We start from the raw sequence: 18,218 nt of genomic DNA on the forward strand, positions 1-18,218 counted from the left end.
CTGCATAAGATTTCTGACGATCAGGGGCAGCTTTCAGACTATCTCGGATTACTTTCACTTTCTGTTCTGTTTCTTTTATCAAATCAATATCGTAAATCTTATTCTCACTGAGCTCAGACTAGTATAACGGAGTTATACACTTTCTACCATATAAGGCTTCGTATGGTGCCATTTTGATGCTCGATTGAAAACTATTATTATAAGCAAATTCAATCAAAGGTAGATATTGTTCCCACATTCCTTCAAACTCGAGAATACAACATCTCAACATATCCTCAAGAATCTGAATAATCCGTTCAGATTTACCATCTGTTTGCAGATGAAAAGCAATGCTAAACTATAATTTAGTACCCAGAGCATCTTGCAATTTCTTCCAGAATCACGATGTGAATTTTGGGTCTCTATCTGACACAATCAACAATGGTACACCATGCAATCTCACAATATCAGAAATATAAAGCTCATCTAACTTATTAAGTGAGAAATCAAATCGTATTGGAATAAAATGAGCTGACTTTGTCAATCTGTCAACTACAACCCAGATTGTATCTTTCTTTCTCAAAGATAGAGGTAAACCCAAAACAAAATCCATGGTCACTCGATCCCATTTCCACTCCGGAATCATAATCGGTTGTAATAACCCAGATGGCACTTGACGTTTAGCTTTAACTTGCTGACATTTTAAACATTTAGAAACAAAATCAGAGATATCTCTTTTCATTCCTGGCCACCAGTATAGTTGTTTCAAATCGTTATACATTTTCGTACTTCCCGGATGTACAGAAAATCTACTACTGTGAGCCTTACTCCAAATCATCTGAATTAACTCTGAATTTCTCGAAACACAAAGTCTATTTCTAAATTTCAAACAACCATCAACATCAACCCAGAATTTAGAATGATACAGAGTTCGTTTTGCTATCAATTCATTGTCATATTTTTTAGCCGAGTAGATCTTTGTATAAACAAAGGATTTGCTTTCAGTTCAGCCCAAACCAAGGTATTATCAGACAGTGCTAAATAAGTGTTCATAGCACGCAACGTAAACAAAAATTTCCTACTCAGAGCATCAACAACAACATTAGCTTTGCCCGGATGATAATCAATCACAAGTTTGTAGTCTTTTAACAGTTCTAACCATCTTCTCTATCATAAATTCAAATATTTTTGCGTCATTAAATACTTTAGACGTTTATGATCAGAAAACACGTGACATTTCTCACCAAACAGATAGTGACGCTAGATCTTCAAAGCAAACACAATGGCAGCTAACTCAAGGTCGTGTGTTGGATAGTTCTTCTCATGCGGCTTCAACTGTCTTGAAGCATAAGCAACAACTTTTCCTTCTTGCATTAAAACACAACCGAGTCCATACAACGAAGCATCGCTGTAAACAACGAATTCTTTACCCGACTCAGGTTGTACCAATACTAGAGCTTCAGTTAACAGAGCTTTTAACCGCTCAAAACTTTTCTGACATTTCTCAGACCCCTTCAAACTTCATATCTTTCTGAAGCAATTTTGTCAACAGAGTTGCTATCACAGAGAAATCTTTTACAAATCGTCTGTAGTAATCGGCAAGTCCCAGAAAATTGCGGACTTCAGATACATTCCTCGGAGGCTTCCAATCCAGAATAGCTGAAATCTTACTCAAATCAACTCGGATACCAGAGGCTAATACAATATGACCCAGAAAACCAACTTCTCGCAACCAGAATTCACATTTACTAAACTTTGCATACAACTGTTTATCTCGTAGAGTCTGTAGCATTATTTTCAGATGTTCAGCATGCTCAGATTCATCATGTGAATAAATCAAAATATCATCAATGAATACAACAACAAATTGATCTAAATACGGTCTGAAAATTCTATTCATTAAATCCATAAATACAGCAGGTGCATTCATTAAACCAAAAGGCATAACTAAAAATTCATAATGCCCTACCTACTTTTGAAAGCAGTTTTTGGAATGTCAGAGTCCTTTACCCGCAACTGATAGTAACCCGATCTCAGATCTATCTTTGAAAACACAGCAGCACCTTTCAACTGATCGAATAAATCATCAATTCGAGGCAGAGGATATTTGTTCTTTACAGTCACTTTATTAAGTTGTCTGTAATCAATACACATTCTCAATGTGCCATCTTTCTTTTTCACAAACAGAACAGGAGCACCCCAAGGTGAGAAACTCTAGCAAATCCTCGATCGGTCAATTTTTGCGACTGAGATTTTAATTCCTTTAACTCGGTTGGACCCATTCTATATAGAGCTATTGAAATCGGAGTAGTACCAGGTACTAATTCAATGCCAAACTCAACTTCTTGAATCGGAGGCAAACCAGGTAGTTCTTCAGGAAACACTTCAGAGAATTCACAAACAACAGGCATTGATTCAACTTTCTTATCATTCACTTTTAGATCTAACACATAAGCTAAGTAGGCTTCACAACCTTTCTTCACATATTTCCGTATTTTCATTGCAGATATCACAGCTGGTAGTCCATTTAGATCAGTAGACTCAATTCGGATTATTTCATCATTCTCACACCTTAAATCAATGACTTTTTGTTTGCAATTCACAATAGCATCATGCAGAGTTAACCAATCCATTCCCTGAATTATGTCAAATTCATCGAAAGGTAAAAGCATCAGATCAGCAGGAAAACAGATATCTCGAATCATTAACGGGCAATTCTTGCAGACTTTATCAACCATGACACTTTTGCCTAAGGGGTTCGATACTTTAATTACAAATTCAGTAGACTCTATAGGCAAAGTCTTACTATGCACTAAATTCATACAAATATAAGAATGCGTTGATCCAGGGTCTATTAATGCAATTACAGAAGTATCATAAAGAGTGAAAGTACCAGTAATCACGTTTGGAGATGTAGCTTCCTCACGAGCTTGGATAGCATAGGCACTGGCAGGTGCTCTAGCCCTGGATCTAACAGCAGTATCCCCAGCAGCTCTTTGACCACTACTTGCATTTCTTACATTTCTGGAAGGTCTACCTCTAGCTGAGGTGTTGCTCAGTTTCAGATTTTGTACATTCTCTTACTCAGCAGGTTCAGAAAAATCTCTTACAAAATGGTCCAGAGATCCACATCGGAAACAGGCTCGGTCATTCAATCTACAATTTCCCTAATGTCTTTTACCACAATGTTTACATCCAGGTCTCTCAGATCAGACATTCCCGATACTTACAACAGAAGTAGCAGGAGTTCTGAAATTAGAATGCGATCTAGCTTGATCTCGATTCAAATGTCCTAAATCAGTTTTTGAACGGCTATAATTATCTCGAAATTTCTTTGGCACCAACTAAAATGATCTACTCAAAGATCTCTTTCTAACATCTCTGGCTTCAGAATCAGCTTTTCTTTTCTATTTACTTAATTCTTTAGCTTTACAAACTCGCTCAACGAGCACGACCATTTCTTTAATTTCCAGAATTCCAACTAACAGACGGATATCTTCATTTAGTCCATCTTCAAACCTTTTGCACATTATTGCTTCATTTGATACACATTCCCGAGCATACTGGCTCAATCTCACAAATTCACGTTCATATTCAGTAACAGACATACGGCCCTGTTTAAGCTCGAGAAACTCTCTGCATTTCTGATCGATGAATCTTTGACTAATATATTTCTTTCGGAATTCAGCTTGGAAGAAATCCCATGTAACTCGTTCTCTCGGAACCACAGATATTAAGGTTTTCCACTAATGGTATGTCGTATCTCTCAGAAGTGAAACAACACATTTTACACATTCCTCAGGACTCGGAGACATTTCATCAAACACTCTTATTATATTTTCCAACCAGAATTTGGCTCTTTCAGCATCATCATTTGTGGTAGCTCGGAACTCTTCAGCCCCATACTTTTTAATATTGTCAACTAGTGGTCTACTCCACTGTACCAGATTCACTCGTGACATATCAAGAATTTAAGGAGGATTAACCGGGGGTGAAGGTTGTTGTACAGTCAGATTAGTTCTAATATATTGGGTGAACCATTCATTCATCATCTGATAGAATGCTTGCTTAGCCTCACCATCACGGCTACTCGTAGCCAGTCTAGAATTAGCTTGCACTGTCCCTTGCACGGAAGCATGTGCATTACTTTCAACATCGTCAGCTACAGCTCTATCAGGATCCATTTGCTATACAAAAGTACATTTTAATATCAGGAGTCATCACACTATCACAGATTCAGATATATAGCATGTATAGCTAAACTCAAATATGCTATGGTAGTCCTAGAACTGACTAAACCATAGCTCTGATACTAATAAAATATAACACCCCTATCCCATAACCGTCACTGGAATAGGTAAGGGGCATCACCGGACAGACAGAACATTACAGAATAATACAGAATCACTGATATCATATAATATCAATACATAGCTATTCATTCACAATTCAGCCTTTAATATAGTCTACGAGACCTAAAACATACATTTAGGAAAGATCGGGATTAAACCGAACTCATTTAGAAATTTCAGAACTTAATCAAATATTTCAAAGCTGTCAAAGCCACACGCCCGTGTGATTAGGCCGTGTGACTTACATGGGCATAAGCCACGCCCGTGTGATCCAACCATGCCAAAAAGAGGTCCTATACTGACTTTTTCACACAGCCAATAGACACGGCCGTGTGCCATGACCGTGTAATACATAGCTAGCTACTGACTTAAGCCCACAACCATAAGGCACGCCCGTGTTCCCTAACCGTGCAAATTTTAAGAGGTTACTGCCAAACTAACATGGCTACCAGGCATGCCCATGGCCTCTGACCGTGTGGCATAATGCAGGCTTGATTTAAGCCAATTTGCCACCCCTTTAAGGGTCAATCCTACAAGCAATATTAAGCATCATTCATGACACAATTTTCATCCAATTTCATACTCAAAACATTCTTCATTATAACTAAGTCATCCTCATTCATTAACCTATTCAAAACCATACCAAGCACTAACCACAAACATACCATTTGCTAGCCAATTCGCATGGCATAACATATATATATCAAAGCTTAAATACATAGACATTCTAGCCTATACATGTCATACTTTAAAATATTTACACTTTCAAAAGCACCAAAATAAGATCGATAGTATGGTGACAATCCTCGACTATCCCCAAGCCTTCAGTAGCTACGATAACTGTAAAACAAATAGTAAAAATACAAAGTAAGCTACAATGAGCTTAGTAAGCCAAATACAATTGGTCTAATTACTAAAGCATATATGTACCATTCAACCATATAGATTCAAAACAATTTCATAGAATAATTCATACTTAACGATATACCCTTGTTGTATATATGTCATGCTTCATTTCCAATTCTATACATATTTCACAGAGACAGAGTTTTTCATATTCAAAAATTTAGTATGATACAAACGTACCTGCATAAGTTATACATTTCATATACTCATTTTTCATACGCTATCATCAGACGGTTCAGAAACGATACAGATGTTCATAACCAAGTACAATACCGACGTCCTGGAAGTGGTCTTACATGTAATTCAATATCGATACCTCTGTACCAGACAGAGTCTTACACAAAATCAAATATGATGCCAATGTCCCAGACATGGTCTTATACGTAAATCTCAATCGAGGCCTGTGTCCCAGACACGGTCTTACGCGATGTCTCAGATAGATGTCAACTTTATTTAAGAACATACTGAGTTTTTTAGATACTATCATATTACTAGAATTTACTCGAAATCCATTCATCAGGCTCTCATGGCCATCCAATACAATTTACAGATTATATAAGCAGAATTTATTTCAATTAACACTTAATTGTAATATGACTTACCTCATACGGATTTCGGACAGAACGAGTCGACTATTCAACTATTTTAGACTTCCCTCGATCTAAGTCCGATTTTCTTTGTTCTTGATCCAATACAATACAATTTCAACCATTCAATCATTCATTTCATTCAAAATAATCCATGAACACATATTTAGGGCACTTTGCATTTTAGCCCTTATATTATCACACTTTGACAATTTAGTCCATTTTTCACAAAATCAGAAATATGCATAATTCATCAATACTATAGCTTAGCCAAATATACATGGCTACCATACAAGCCCAAATAACACATTTAATTCACAATTTAGTCTTTCAAAACCTTATTTTCACAAACTAGCCCAAATAGCTCTATTTCATCAAAATTCAAGGACAAAGATTATGAATCATCTACTAAACCTTAATAATTCATCCAAGAACATACAAAACTCATGATATCAACAATGGCAATTCATGAAATCTTTAATAGAAACAGAAATTTAGACATGGGCTTTGAAGAACACGAAGCAACGATCATAGAAACGTAGAAATTATCAAAAACAGACAAAAATTCATACCTTAATCAAGGTGAACAAGAGCCGAACCCTAGGAAGCCCTTTTTCTTTCTTTTTTTCCTTTGATTTTCGGTAAAAACAATGTGTTTATGGACAGATTTCATGTTTATTTTTATTTAATATATCATTTATACACTTTTTACCATTTTAGCCTTGTTAATAAAACATTAATTTCCACCACTAATGTCCATAATTGTCCATACCATATAACAATGGTCTAATTGCATCTTAAAGACCTCATATTTAACAAGACAAATCAATTAGGCACTTAAGCAAATAGAAAGATACTTTTACATTCACTGCGATTAAGTCTTTTTTCATAATTAAGCACAGAAATAGACAAATTAAATCACAGAAATTTCGCAGATATAAATTCACATATCATGTAACATCCCGATTTAGGGCCTAGTTAGAACAGTGGTCTCAGGACCACAAATTCGAAGTTAGAAAAATTATTTTATTATTTTTATGAGGTTATAGTATGATTTTATTAGTGCATGAAAATTTTGGTGAGCTAATTTTAATGTTTTCTAGCCTAATTTCAAAAAAGGACTAAATCGCATAAAAGGCAAAAGTTGCATTTTAGTACCTAAATGATTTAAATAGCTAAAGAATTAAATTGAGGGCTTTTAAAGGGAAATTTCATGCTTTTTATTAGTGTTGGTCGGCCATGTGAATGATTTTAAACAAATGGTCAAAGTATTAGGTGGATGATGTCATGATTGGTGATAAAATAATGCCTAAAAGCCTAGCTATCATTTCTTTCTTCTCCATCTCTTTTTCCCACCAAAAATATCAGAAAAAATGGAGTTTTGAAGGCTGAAAACTTTCATCAACTTAAAGCCCTCACAAGTAAGTGATCCCAACACCCTTTGTTGATGATTTTTGCATTTTTGAGACCCTTGAAGCATGAGTTTTCAAATGAGGGTGATATCTTACAAAATGGTCAAGAGTTTAGGGTTTTGCCATGGATGTATTTTTTATGTTTATTGAGTTTTTATGGAAGAATATGAGTCCTAGTTGTGTCATGAACAACTTTGGTGAAGGAGTTTTCATGGAAAACACCTAAAGGGATTATTTTGCTTAAGTTGTAAAATAGTTAGTAAGCATGTGAAATAGTGAGAATTTGAAGTTACTATAAGAGTAAAAATAGTTCAGTTAGGCCTAAGATACAAAGAAATTTGATGAAAATTGATTTTCGAGCATAGGGGCAAAATGGTCATTTTGTCAAAGTCTAGGGGCAAAATGGTTATTTTACCAAAGATGTGAATTTATAATTGTCTAATTGTAATTAGTGACTAAATGAGTGTATATTGCTATTATAGATCAAGATTTACCAAATTCGAACCTAGATCGGGGGAAGGCCAAGCAAACCGACTAAACCGAATAGCCAAGTACTTTTTCTAAACCGAGGTAAGTTGTATGTAAATGATACAACTACACTGTTAATACTTGTATTCATATCGCCATTGAATTGATATTGTATGAATTGTTAAGTTATGAATTGAGAATGCCTAATAATATTTGAGATAATAGAAATATCCCGTTGAAACATTAGAATACGAACTGAATATTTGTGCCAAGGCATTAGGTGATTTGTGCGCCAGTGTAAGACATGTCTGGGACATGCTTCGGCCACATTATAAGAGCCAGTGTAAGACCATGTCTGGGACATGGCATCGGCATCCAGACGAGGGCTAGTGTAAGACATGTCTGGGACATGCATCAGCCATACTATGATAGCCAGTGTAAGACCATGTCTAGGACATGGCATCGACACAGAGATGAGTGCCAATGTAAGACATGTCTAGGACATGCATCGGCCTTGACAAATATAGCTAGTGTAATACGTGTCTGGGACACACACCGGCTAAAAGTTGTGCTAGTGTAAGACATGTCTGGGACATGCATCAGCAGGCGTATATGAGAGCCAGTGTAAGACCATGTCTAGGACATGGCATCAGCAATATATCCCATGTTGAAGGTTCATAGAATATCCAGTAGTATTCCAAACGTTTCAATGATGAGAGTTATAGATCAATTTTGATAAAGAAAGAATAATCATGTTGTGAGTGGTACAGGTACCTATATGGTAAGCATGAGTAACGAGCTTAATTTAGAGAATGTGACTCGAGTAGATGATAATGAGTAAGTTAAATTATGTTTACCTTTAAGCTATAAGTATGATGACTAAATGGTAAGATTATTGTTGTATATTTATTTATATGCAACTTACTAAGCTTTACACTTACCCTTTTTCCTTTCCATCTTCTTTCAGTGTTATCCAGCTAGCTTAAGAATCCCTTAAAGTCAGAGATATCGATCACACTATCAGCCGCCATACTTGGTATAGTTTGATTTATATTTTTGATGGTGGCATGTATAGGGCTAGACTAGGATGTTGTATTAAGAGATTAGTTCATGTATTTTGGCTTAAGTCAAAGGCCCTTCATTTTGTAATCAAGCCTAGAATAATGGCTATTATTCATTTTGATGAATGTATATAATGTTCTTTCTATGGATGAATTAGTGCCCATTGTGATGGGATTTATATATTGAAATGATCTTGTGTAGGTTGTACAAAATGGGTGACAAAAGGGCTTGGTAAATAGCCTAGATTGTCCATACGAGTAAGACACATGGGCGTGTGTCTAGGCCGTGTATGACACACGGTTCACACCCATGGGTGCGTATCATGGCCTTGCGTCCCCTGCACTTAAATTTTTAAAGTCATTTTAGCACACGGGTAGGCCACACGAGCGTGTGTCCATGCCGTGTCATAAAGTCAGTATGCATGCTAGTAGTACACGGGAAAGAGACACGGCCATGTGTCTCGACCGTGTGAAAGACACGGTTATAGGGCACGGGTGTGTGCTTGGGCCGTGTGGTTTTGGCAGAATGCCCAAGTTTTCAGACACGAGTTCAGGACACGGGTGTGTCCCTAGCACACGATCGTGTGCTCTATACCCACACGGGCGTGTGGAGCTTTGTTGCATGAATTTTTCTAAGTTTTTCATGAGTTCTCGATTAGGTTCCGAACCACCCTGGATGAACTTTTTGGGCTTGTAAGCCCATGTTAGGGACAGATTTTTTGTGAAAAGAAAAGTTTTAAATTATTTGAGATTTCACAGCCAGTTTTGTTTAGTTAGTTGAGTTTAAGTCAGGTAGCACCACGAACCCTATCCTAGCGTCGGATACGGGCGAGGGGTGTTACATATCACAAACATAGAAAATAATATTAAAATATTTTTCAAACTCGGATTTGTGGTCCCGAAACTACTATTCTGACTAGGGTCAAAATTAAACTATTACAGTTACACGGGTCGAACACGGCCTGTAGCATAAGTGTGTCCTAGGGTCATACGGGCGTGTAAACCCTGCACCTTGGAAAATTTTTGATATTTCTCAAAAAAGTCTTAGAGTTTTCGATTAAGTCTCGATTCTATTCCAATGCTCATATTGGGCCTCGAGGGTCCATTTAAGGGACGTTATGAATAAATCTTAAGAAATGAATAGTAACTATTATAAATTATCTGAAAAAGGTCTAAAAGTTCTTGTAATACCCCGTAACTCTGTTACGGTGACGAATACAGGTCCGGGGTGTTGCATATTCAGTTGTCGATAATCAATGTACAATCCTAAGGTTCCATATTTCTTCTTCATAAATAAAATTGATGCACCCCATGGCGAAACACTGGGTCTAATAAAACCCTTATCCAACAGTTCTTGCAACTGCACGTTCAACTCCTTAAGCTCTTTCGGTGCCATGCGGTAGGAACGATGGACACCGGTGTTGTTCTTGACAACAACTCAATTCTAAATTTTACTTCCCTCTTTAGAGGTAACTCTGGTAGTTCATTGGGAAATTCCCTCACTGTATGAATACCTTCAACTACAAGGTCAACGAAGCTTGCATCTCAAACACAAGGTAAAAATTCTTCGCACTATCTTTTCTGCTACTAAAGCAAAGATTACATTGGACAGATAATTTTGACCTTCCCCTACCATATTAACTTCTTTCTCAGACTCAGTCACCAAAGTCACCCTCTTTAGTACACAATCTAATCGAACTTTATGCTCAACCAACCAGTCCATCCCCAAAATCAAATTGAATTCATTGAAAGGAAGTTCTATCAAATCGATAAGGAATACCTCTCCTTGAACCTCTAAAGGACATCTTATAAACTTTATTCACAAGTGTGGAGGATCCTAAGGGACTAACTACAATTACAATGTTTCTGGTTTCCTCTACCCCCAATCCCCAATTTTACAGCCACATTATAAGCAACATACGAATAGGTAAATCCTAAGTCAATCAAAGCAATATAGGGTATTGAGAAAATAGTGAAGGCACTTGATATGACGTCAGCTGCATCTCTATCCTTTCGGGGCCTAGTCGCATAAACCAAGACAGGTTATCTCACCTCAGCTCGATTCACACCTTGAGTTGGTGCTCTCTGATCTTAATTACCATTCCAATTTCGATTTTAATTATGGCCCCTCTGAGCACCTTGATTCCTTCTCTAGTTTTGACCCCCAACTAGGCCTTGATTCTAAGCCAGAGCTTGCATCTAATCCTAACAACAAGGACAATCCCTAATCTTATGCTCCATCAAACCACATACCAAACAAACACCCATCCTCATTCAACACTTGCCTGGATGGCGCCTCTGACAATACTGGCAAACCTAAATATGTCTTTCTCTACGGTCCACTACTTCCCTATTTTGTAGTGGCCTAACCTCTCTGGCTCGCTTAACAGGTCGCAGATTTGGGCCAGTAGGGCCCGTTTCTCTTTTGGGTTGATCCCTCTGTTTCCCTTTCTTCTCGCACTCCATGCGCTTAATCTCATCAACAATCTTTGTCTTCTTGACCAAAACCTCAAAAACACGCTCTTAGTACGGAGCTACCTGAACATTGAGGTCATACCTTAGACCTTCCTGAAAACGAAAAACTATTTTCCTTCTTAGACGCCATTATACTAGGTGCATAGTGGCTCAACCTTAGAAATTATGTCTCATACTCAGAAATTATCTTGTTTCCTTGTTTAAGTTCTATAAATTCCAATCATCAAGCCTCCATATAACGAGGGCCCACATGCTTACCCTGAAAGGCCTCCTAAAAATAAACCCAATCAATACGCTCTGGCAGCATTCCTCTAACAAGTAATTGCCACCACTAATATGCCTCATCCCTTAATAGAGACACGGCACCCTGAAGTTTCTCCTCAGGAGTGCATTCCAAATCCTCCAAAATTCGATAAGTGGTTTCCATCCAGTACTCAGCCATAGTAGGAGTAGTTCCAGCAATACCCCTACACAATTATGTCCCATTAGAGCGAAGCTTTTTGGCAATCGTCCCACAACTAACACCTCCTATTGCTTTAACTAACACCTCATATTGGATCATTCCCAAATGGTCATCATTAATATTCTCATTTTCCATATTTCCATCCTTAGCAGTGGGTTTACTGTTAACCTCATTCTATTCATTATCCTGCTCTGGCCATGACAATACAACTGACTCAACCGAAGCACTCAGAGGTTGCCCCCTACGACCCCTCCTACCACGAGTTATTATTCCACGTGCATTCATTTTGGTGTTTTATGGATCTACAATTTTACAAGTAAGAGCTTTTAGTAATTTGTTTAGTCTTTTACGCACTTACATTTTATATTTCTTTTGTAAATTTTTTATCAATAGTCTTTATCATCTTAATAGATTTTTAGTACTGTTTCTATGGACTTGGCATCGGACCTTCAGATTTCGTCGTTTCCTGTATAAAACATTTTCCAAATCCACTATGGTTTGTTTTTCCTAAAGATTTTCCCTTTTCATATATGCATGCATGCAAACTATCTTAAGTAGATTTAAAATCTCAATCTGAGGTTTTAAACTAAGGCTTTAATACCACTTAATGTAACATCCAAAACCCGGCCTAAATGTTATGGTTGAATCGGGAAGGCTACATTTGACACCTTAATGTCAAACCTACCCTAACGATAGCTAAAAACCTCCAAGTACTCCCTTTTATAAAATCGTGATTTCTATTTTTAGCTTTTTAAAATGTCCATTTACTTAGTCCAACTATGCTTAGGTCAAATTAGCAAATTAGGTGAGTTTTTGTAAAACCTTACTAACAGCGTTGCCTTTGAAAAATCATTTTGTTATCTTCTTGGTAGCGAAAATGTACCATTACTAGTCAAATTATTAATTTAGCCATATATCATGCATAGTCCATTTCAACATATTTATAAAAACTGTGTATCTATACCAAATATGCGTATCATGCATACATGAAAAACCTCAAAATCTCGAACAGTCCCAAACCACGGTTTAAAGAATTTACAATCCAAAACCGAATAATAATAATAAAATAACCTAAAAATATAATTAAATTAAAATAATATGATGAAATAAATTTCGAAGTCCGCCATATATCCGCATGCCAATTCGGATCCTAAGTTCGATCAGTAACTGAGAAGTTGAGGTAATGGGGTGAGCTTAACAAGCTCAATGTGAAACTAAGCAAGGATTAAGCATTCATACAGGCAATTTCATAGAGTTACCAATAGCATAATCAAACATTATCAATAATAATTACAAATGCACATGATCGTGAAAATTGCACATGTCAGATCTTACCCATACCATCCGCTACACACCAGGAGTTCCCTAGAACACATCTACCAAACTCCAATGTATGTGAGCAAAGCTCCATGTGGTAAAACCACTAATAATCAATAATGCAGTGAAACTTCCAAATAAATATTGCGATATAATCGCCAATCCCCTCGGTACTCCAAATGCAGTGCACTGAATAAAAATATATGCGGACTTAATATGCCGTCGATACTCCATGGAACTCCTTCGTCAACCACAAAATCACATCCCAATGCACATGCAATATGTAATACAAATTCATATATAATCATATTTCAATACTTTTCATATTTATTCGACATGTTCAACATGTCCTCAATAATCATATACTTTCAGAAAAGCGAAGCAGTGTTCCAATTTTCAAATTACCATTAAGATGGTATTTATCAACATCGTTCAATTCACATACTTTACTAATTTCATTTTACACCAATAGCAACCTCACGTATATATATATATATATTATAGTAAATATTTCATGCATTTAAATCATGCATAAATCTAATATCTCAACATTTCATAACATCCAATCAAACATTATCATATCACAAAATATAATTATGCATAACAATCTCAATTACACATTCATACAATCAAACTAGCAATTTTGCCAACACATCAATTTTTTAAGGCTTGAAATGTACCTGGTTTTGCCACTCGTAAAACTAATATTTTGGCTACTATGTCAGACCAATCAGCAAGCTAATTTATCAAATATAACATGACATTTATCATTATCAAACAAATTTTACAAGTTTAGAACCTACACCTTATCTTTTATTTTCTCGCAGCACCTTAGTGAATCTTCCAATTTTCCTTAATAAACCTTTATACGATCCTAAACCAAAATTCAGTATAAATTCAATCAATTTACTACTTAACCAATTCCCAGTTACCCACTTATGGGTTCAAACCAATTTTTGAATTAAAAACTATTTTACGAATTCAACCAGTTCGATTCCTTACCTTTTATCGATGCAAACCATATGTACGGCCGTTTTTCGGCTTTATGGTTGATTTGGGGCATTTGGGTTAGTGCCTAATTCCATAATATACTAGAAAAACAGTAGCTAATAATTATTAAATTCCTTCATTTAATCAATCCATAACATTTACCCTACAACTATGTCGAAACAACAATTAATTTTACGCTTAACTACACTTACGCTTCCCGATTTGTGAGTTTCGAATGCCCAAACGATCAAGAATGTTTTTTCCTAATTGACATGGATTTAATAGTTGTTTAGGAGGGTTAAAAAACACAAATTAAAGCTGGAATTAATTGGACAAGATTCAAGGAGCAAAATAGCCCCCTATTCTACACACATGCGTACGCACCACCACCCAAGGTGGCCGAAATTGAGGCTGAATTTTAAAATGGTTTGAGGCCTCATTAAAATATGGAAAAATACCTTTAAAAAAAATTTAAAATCCCCTAAATTCTAGATTTGAAAATTTAGGTTTTAATGGATAATATTAATCAAGAAATTGAATAGAAAAGAGACCTTACACAAGCTAGTAGAGAGAAATGGCAATGGCATTTCCTAGGCGATGTTTGGGATCGATCTTGGAGTTCAAAATTTTAGATTTAGAGGTGATTTAATTAAGAAAAAATTGCAGCAATATGTTAAAGGAGATAGTGCACAATCTTGATGCAAAAAGAAAAAGAAGAAGATGGTAAAAAAGGAGGTATAGGCAACGGCAACAATGGAGGAAAAAGGGAAAAGAAAAAAAAATAAAGAGGAAGAGTGAAAGAGGGGCTTAGGGACAGTTAAGGTAGAAGAAAAAGGAATTCAAAGGCTGATTATTTTGATAAAAAATTATATTTGTACTTAGGTTTATTAGGCTTAGACGACAACACATAAAAAGACAAGGGAATTTGCAAAACTCAATTTATTTTGTAAAAGTTGAAACTTGAACTTGAAACCTTCAACTAACTTTTATACTTACACATTAAATAACTAACCATTGGGTCAATTCCCTATTTTTTATATATTTCTAAATTTTATAAAACTAAATTTGAGATGTTACAGGCAGCTTCACCTATTCTTAACCACTAGACTAGCATTCAAACTTATTTAAAAATTAACGATAGCTAAAAAAAAAAAAAAAAAAAATGGGGCGTGACTTTGTGTCCATTTTTATTCTATATTAGTACCTGAAGTAATTCGCGCTGCTCATAACATTACTTCTAACAGCAAATATTGTTATAAGTTCTTTCATAATCATTATATTTTTAATCTAATAAACTAACAAATAAATAAAATTTTTCCTAAACTAAACTAATACACAAAATAAATCTAACTAATTAATTAACTAACAAATCATATGTTTATAACAACCAAATATAATCACCTTAACTACTAAATCTTTATAACTAAAACAAACCAAATATTAGGGAAAAAAAACACTTGCCATTTGAAGTTGGGAAGTTTGAAATGTAAAAGAAGATTGAGGTTGATAAAATTTCATAGAAGCTTTTGAAGGAGAGGTATATACAAAAATTTGATGGTTAGATTTTGCTATTAATCTTTATATTTTGTATAAGTTGTGGATTTTTATACTTTATTTTAATTAATTTTAGTTCTTATATTTTTAAAATTTTGATAGTTTAATCTTGACACAAATAGTAAAGTCTGTTTGGTTAAATTCAATTATTATTCTTGTACCATATGTATAATTATAAATTTAGTCAATATTCTCTAATTGGAGCAGCATAATATTCGCCAATTTGAGCATCATTCTAAGTCTTTATACATTTTGAATTTTAAATTTTGAGGCTTTATATAAGATGAAAATCGTTAATCCATTAACTGGATTTTTAGTGAGTAAATATGAAAATAACAAGATGACATGTCATTACATATATGATAATATGTTTGTTTCATCAAATTTTGAATATAACCTAACTTAATAAATTTAATAGTTATTATTTAGTGAGTACTAAAATTTTAAAATTTTAAAAATATAAAGACTAAAAGAAAACTAAATTAAAATATAAAACTAAATCTACAATTATTTAGTTAAGTTTAAGTTGTGCTAATAAAATTTGTTATTTAGAATTTGTTCTATCATAATTTACCAAAAAATTTTTAAAAATTCATACTTCCTAAAGACATTGAATCTTTTGTGAAAAGAATTCTTAAAATTCATAAATAAAGAAAATAAATATTGGAAAAGGTTTTTTTTTAAATTAATTTGATTTGATTTGATTTTTAATTAATTTGAAGTTTTAAAGTGATTTATAAACATTGAGATTTTTTAGTCCAAAAGAAAAGTAAAATCTGAAAGATTTTATTCATGCGACTCTAGACCTTCAACTAAAATACTATTTTGAGCTTGTATTTTATCTACAAATGTATCCATGTTTTTGCAGTAGTCAAGCCAGACTCAAGTAAATCGAATCCATTAGACATATTTGAACAAAATCATTAAAATTCAAAGCTATAGTGCCTCTCCTCATATTACTAGTAATGATGCTTTACAAATTGCATCCATCAAGCTTGCCTTTACACACACAAAAGAAAAGGGAGAAAAGTAGAAAAAGGATAAAGATAAATCAGATAAATTGCTTCAGCTTGGAATCCTGTAAGGATGAAGAACAAGTTGTTTCCTTCAACAACAAAGAAGAGCTAAATCCTAACATGGAACTCCCAATATCAAACTCCAAAAGGTTATCCTCCATTTGAAGCCCTCCTATTACAATTGGGCTACTTTGCTCCAACCCTCCATCCAAAAAACCCAAGCACATGCTCTCTTCGCTCACTTTCACCATTGAATTCCTACCTTGAATTCTCCACTTCACCATCTCACTTTGCAAAACTAGATCAATTTCAGGCACCAATGGCCCTTTAGAACTAAAGCAGAGTCCGAATGGAGCCACAGTTTCTACTCTAGTCATATTCATCTTAGTGGCAGCCTCAACATAAGCTTTAGAAAATATTGCATAAACCGAGCTTACCATTGTGGTGTAAGGCACAACTGTGCTTAATTTTGCTTCTAATTTGCCTTGTTCATGGACTGCTAATCTCCTTCCATTGATCTTGATGGATTGAACATTAATCAAGTAGTCATTTTGTTTGGTGATGAGGGGTGTGTATGCTAGTGACCTTGCTATTTTGGTACCGAAAACGGTGTCTCCACTGCCGGTTAATAGGACACCGGTTGACGATGATAAACAAACACTAAACTTCTGAGGGTGTCCAATTGAAGAACTCAGTTGTGATGGCAGCGAAATCGAAGCTTTCCCTAAACCCATCATTCCCTTGGCACCACTTGCTAAACCTTGTAAATGAAACGTCGGTGCACAAGCAAAGAGAAAGTGATCCACGGTTGTGCTTTGGCCTACATCTGAAGGGTCAACAGAATCAACGGCTATGACATCCTCTACTAGTTCCCCCACTGAAGTCGATCCTGTTACGCCATTGTAAGGGGACACATAACAGTTGGTGTTTAATAGACAACTCGTGCTTCCAAGATCATGGAACTTTGCTCTAGAGCAGTTGACGGAGCAGCTTGAGATCAACCTGTATGATGAAGACATGTGTCCGGAATTGCAATCCATCCAAAGAAACGAACCGCCAAGATCAACCACAAGGTCAGTGGATCCCAAAGGAGCGCCATGAGAGATCCTTGCAACATACTGAAGAGTTGCTGCATCTTTTGCGACAGGAAACAAAGCAAAATTTGATTGAAAACCCAGAACGGGAAACGTGTTTTTCAGGCAGAAAAGGAAAGAGAAAAAGAGAAGAAACTGAGAAAGGGAAGCCATGTGAGGAAGGGAAAGTAACAGTAGACAAGTCTTAGTATTGATTGTCTAAATAAGTTAAATTGCAGTTTAAGAAATAAGGAGATGCGATGGATCGACGCGGTTGGGTGGAATTGTTAGTAAGGGAAAAGGATAAGATTTGAATTGATTTTATTTCATTTGTTTTAATCGCTAACAAACAGAGTGGTAAAGACCACTAGTGAGGGAATTTGTGGGACCACCACAATGTTTATCTTTGTAGCGGCTGACTCATTGCCATCTATTTCTTCTTTTTTTTTTTCTTTTATCTTCTTGAGATTCTACAGTACATTTCCTGGGGAGGAAAAAAAAATGCCCGAAGGCACGTTTTTTATGTGTTGGAGTTTTTGTGGTTATTTTTTCCTTGGAGCAAGTC

The 18,218-nt window shown here is 35.5% G+C and overlaps 1 protein-coding gene across 1 annotated transcript; it reads right to left on the bottom strand.

Moving 5' to 3' along the window:
• Nucleotides 1-16,487: 16,487 nt before the first annotated feature.
• LOC108489964 (probable aspartic proteinase GIP2) lies at nucleotides 16,488-17,985 on the bottom strand. The gene has a single exon (XM_017794734.2). It carries the CDS (start codon nucleotides 17,825-17,827, stop codon nucleotides 16,616-16,618), a length of 1,212 nt encoding a protein of 403 aa, XP_017650223.1. The 5' UTR covers nucleotides 17,828-17,985; the 3' UTR covers nucleotides 16,488-16,615.
• Between the last annotated feature and the right edge of the window lie 233 nt (nucleotides 17,986-18,218).

This window comes from Gossypium arboreum, chromosome 5 (assembly GCF_025698485.1).
Source record: "Gossypium arboreum isolate Shixiya-1 chromosome 5, ASM2569848v2, whole genome shotgun sequence".
Lineage (NCBI taxonomy): Eukaryota > Viridiplantae > Streptophyta > Magnoliopsida > Malvales > Malvaceae > Gossypium > Gossypium arboreum.

What these genes read in the sequence shown, in the direction of transcription:
- LOC108489964 (XM_017794734.2), bottom strand. Translation starts at nt 17,827, where the DNA reads ATGGCTTCCCTTTCTCAGTTTCTTCTCTTTTTCTCTTTCCTTTTCTGC.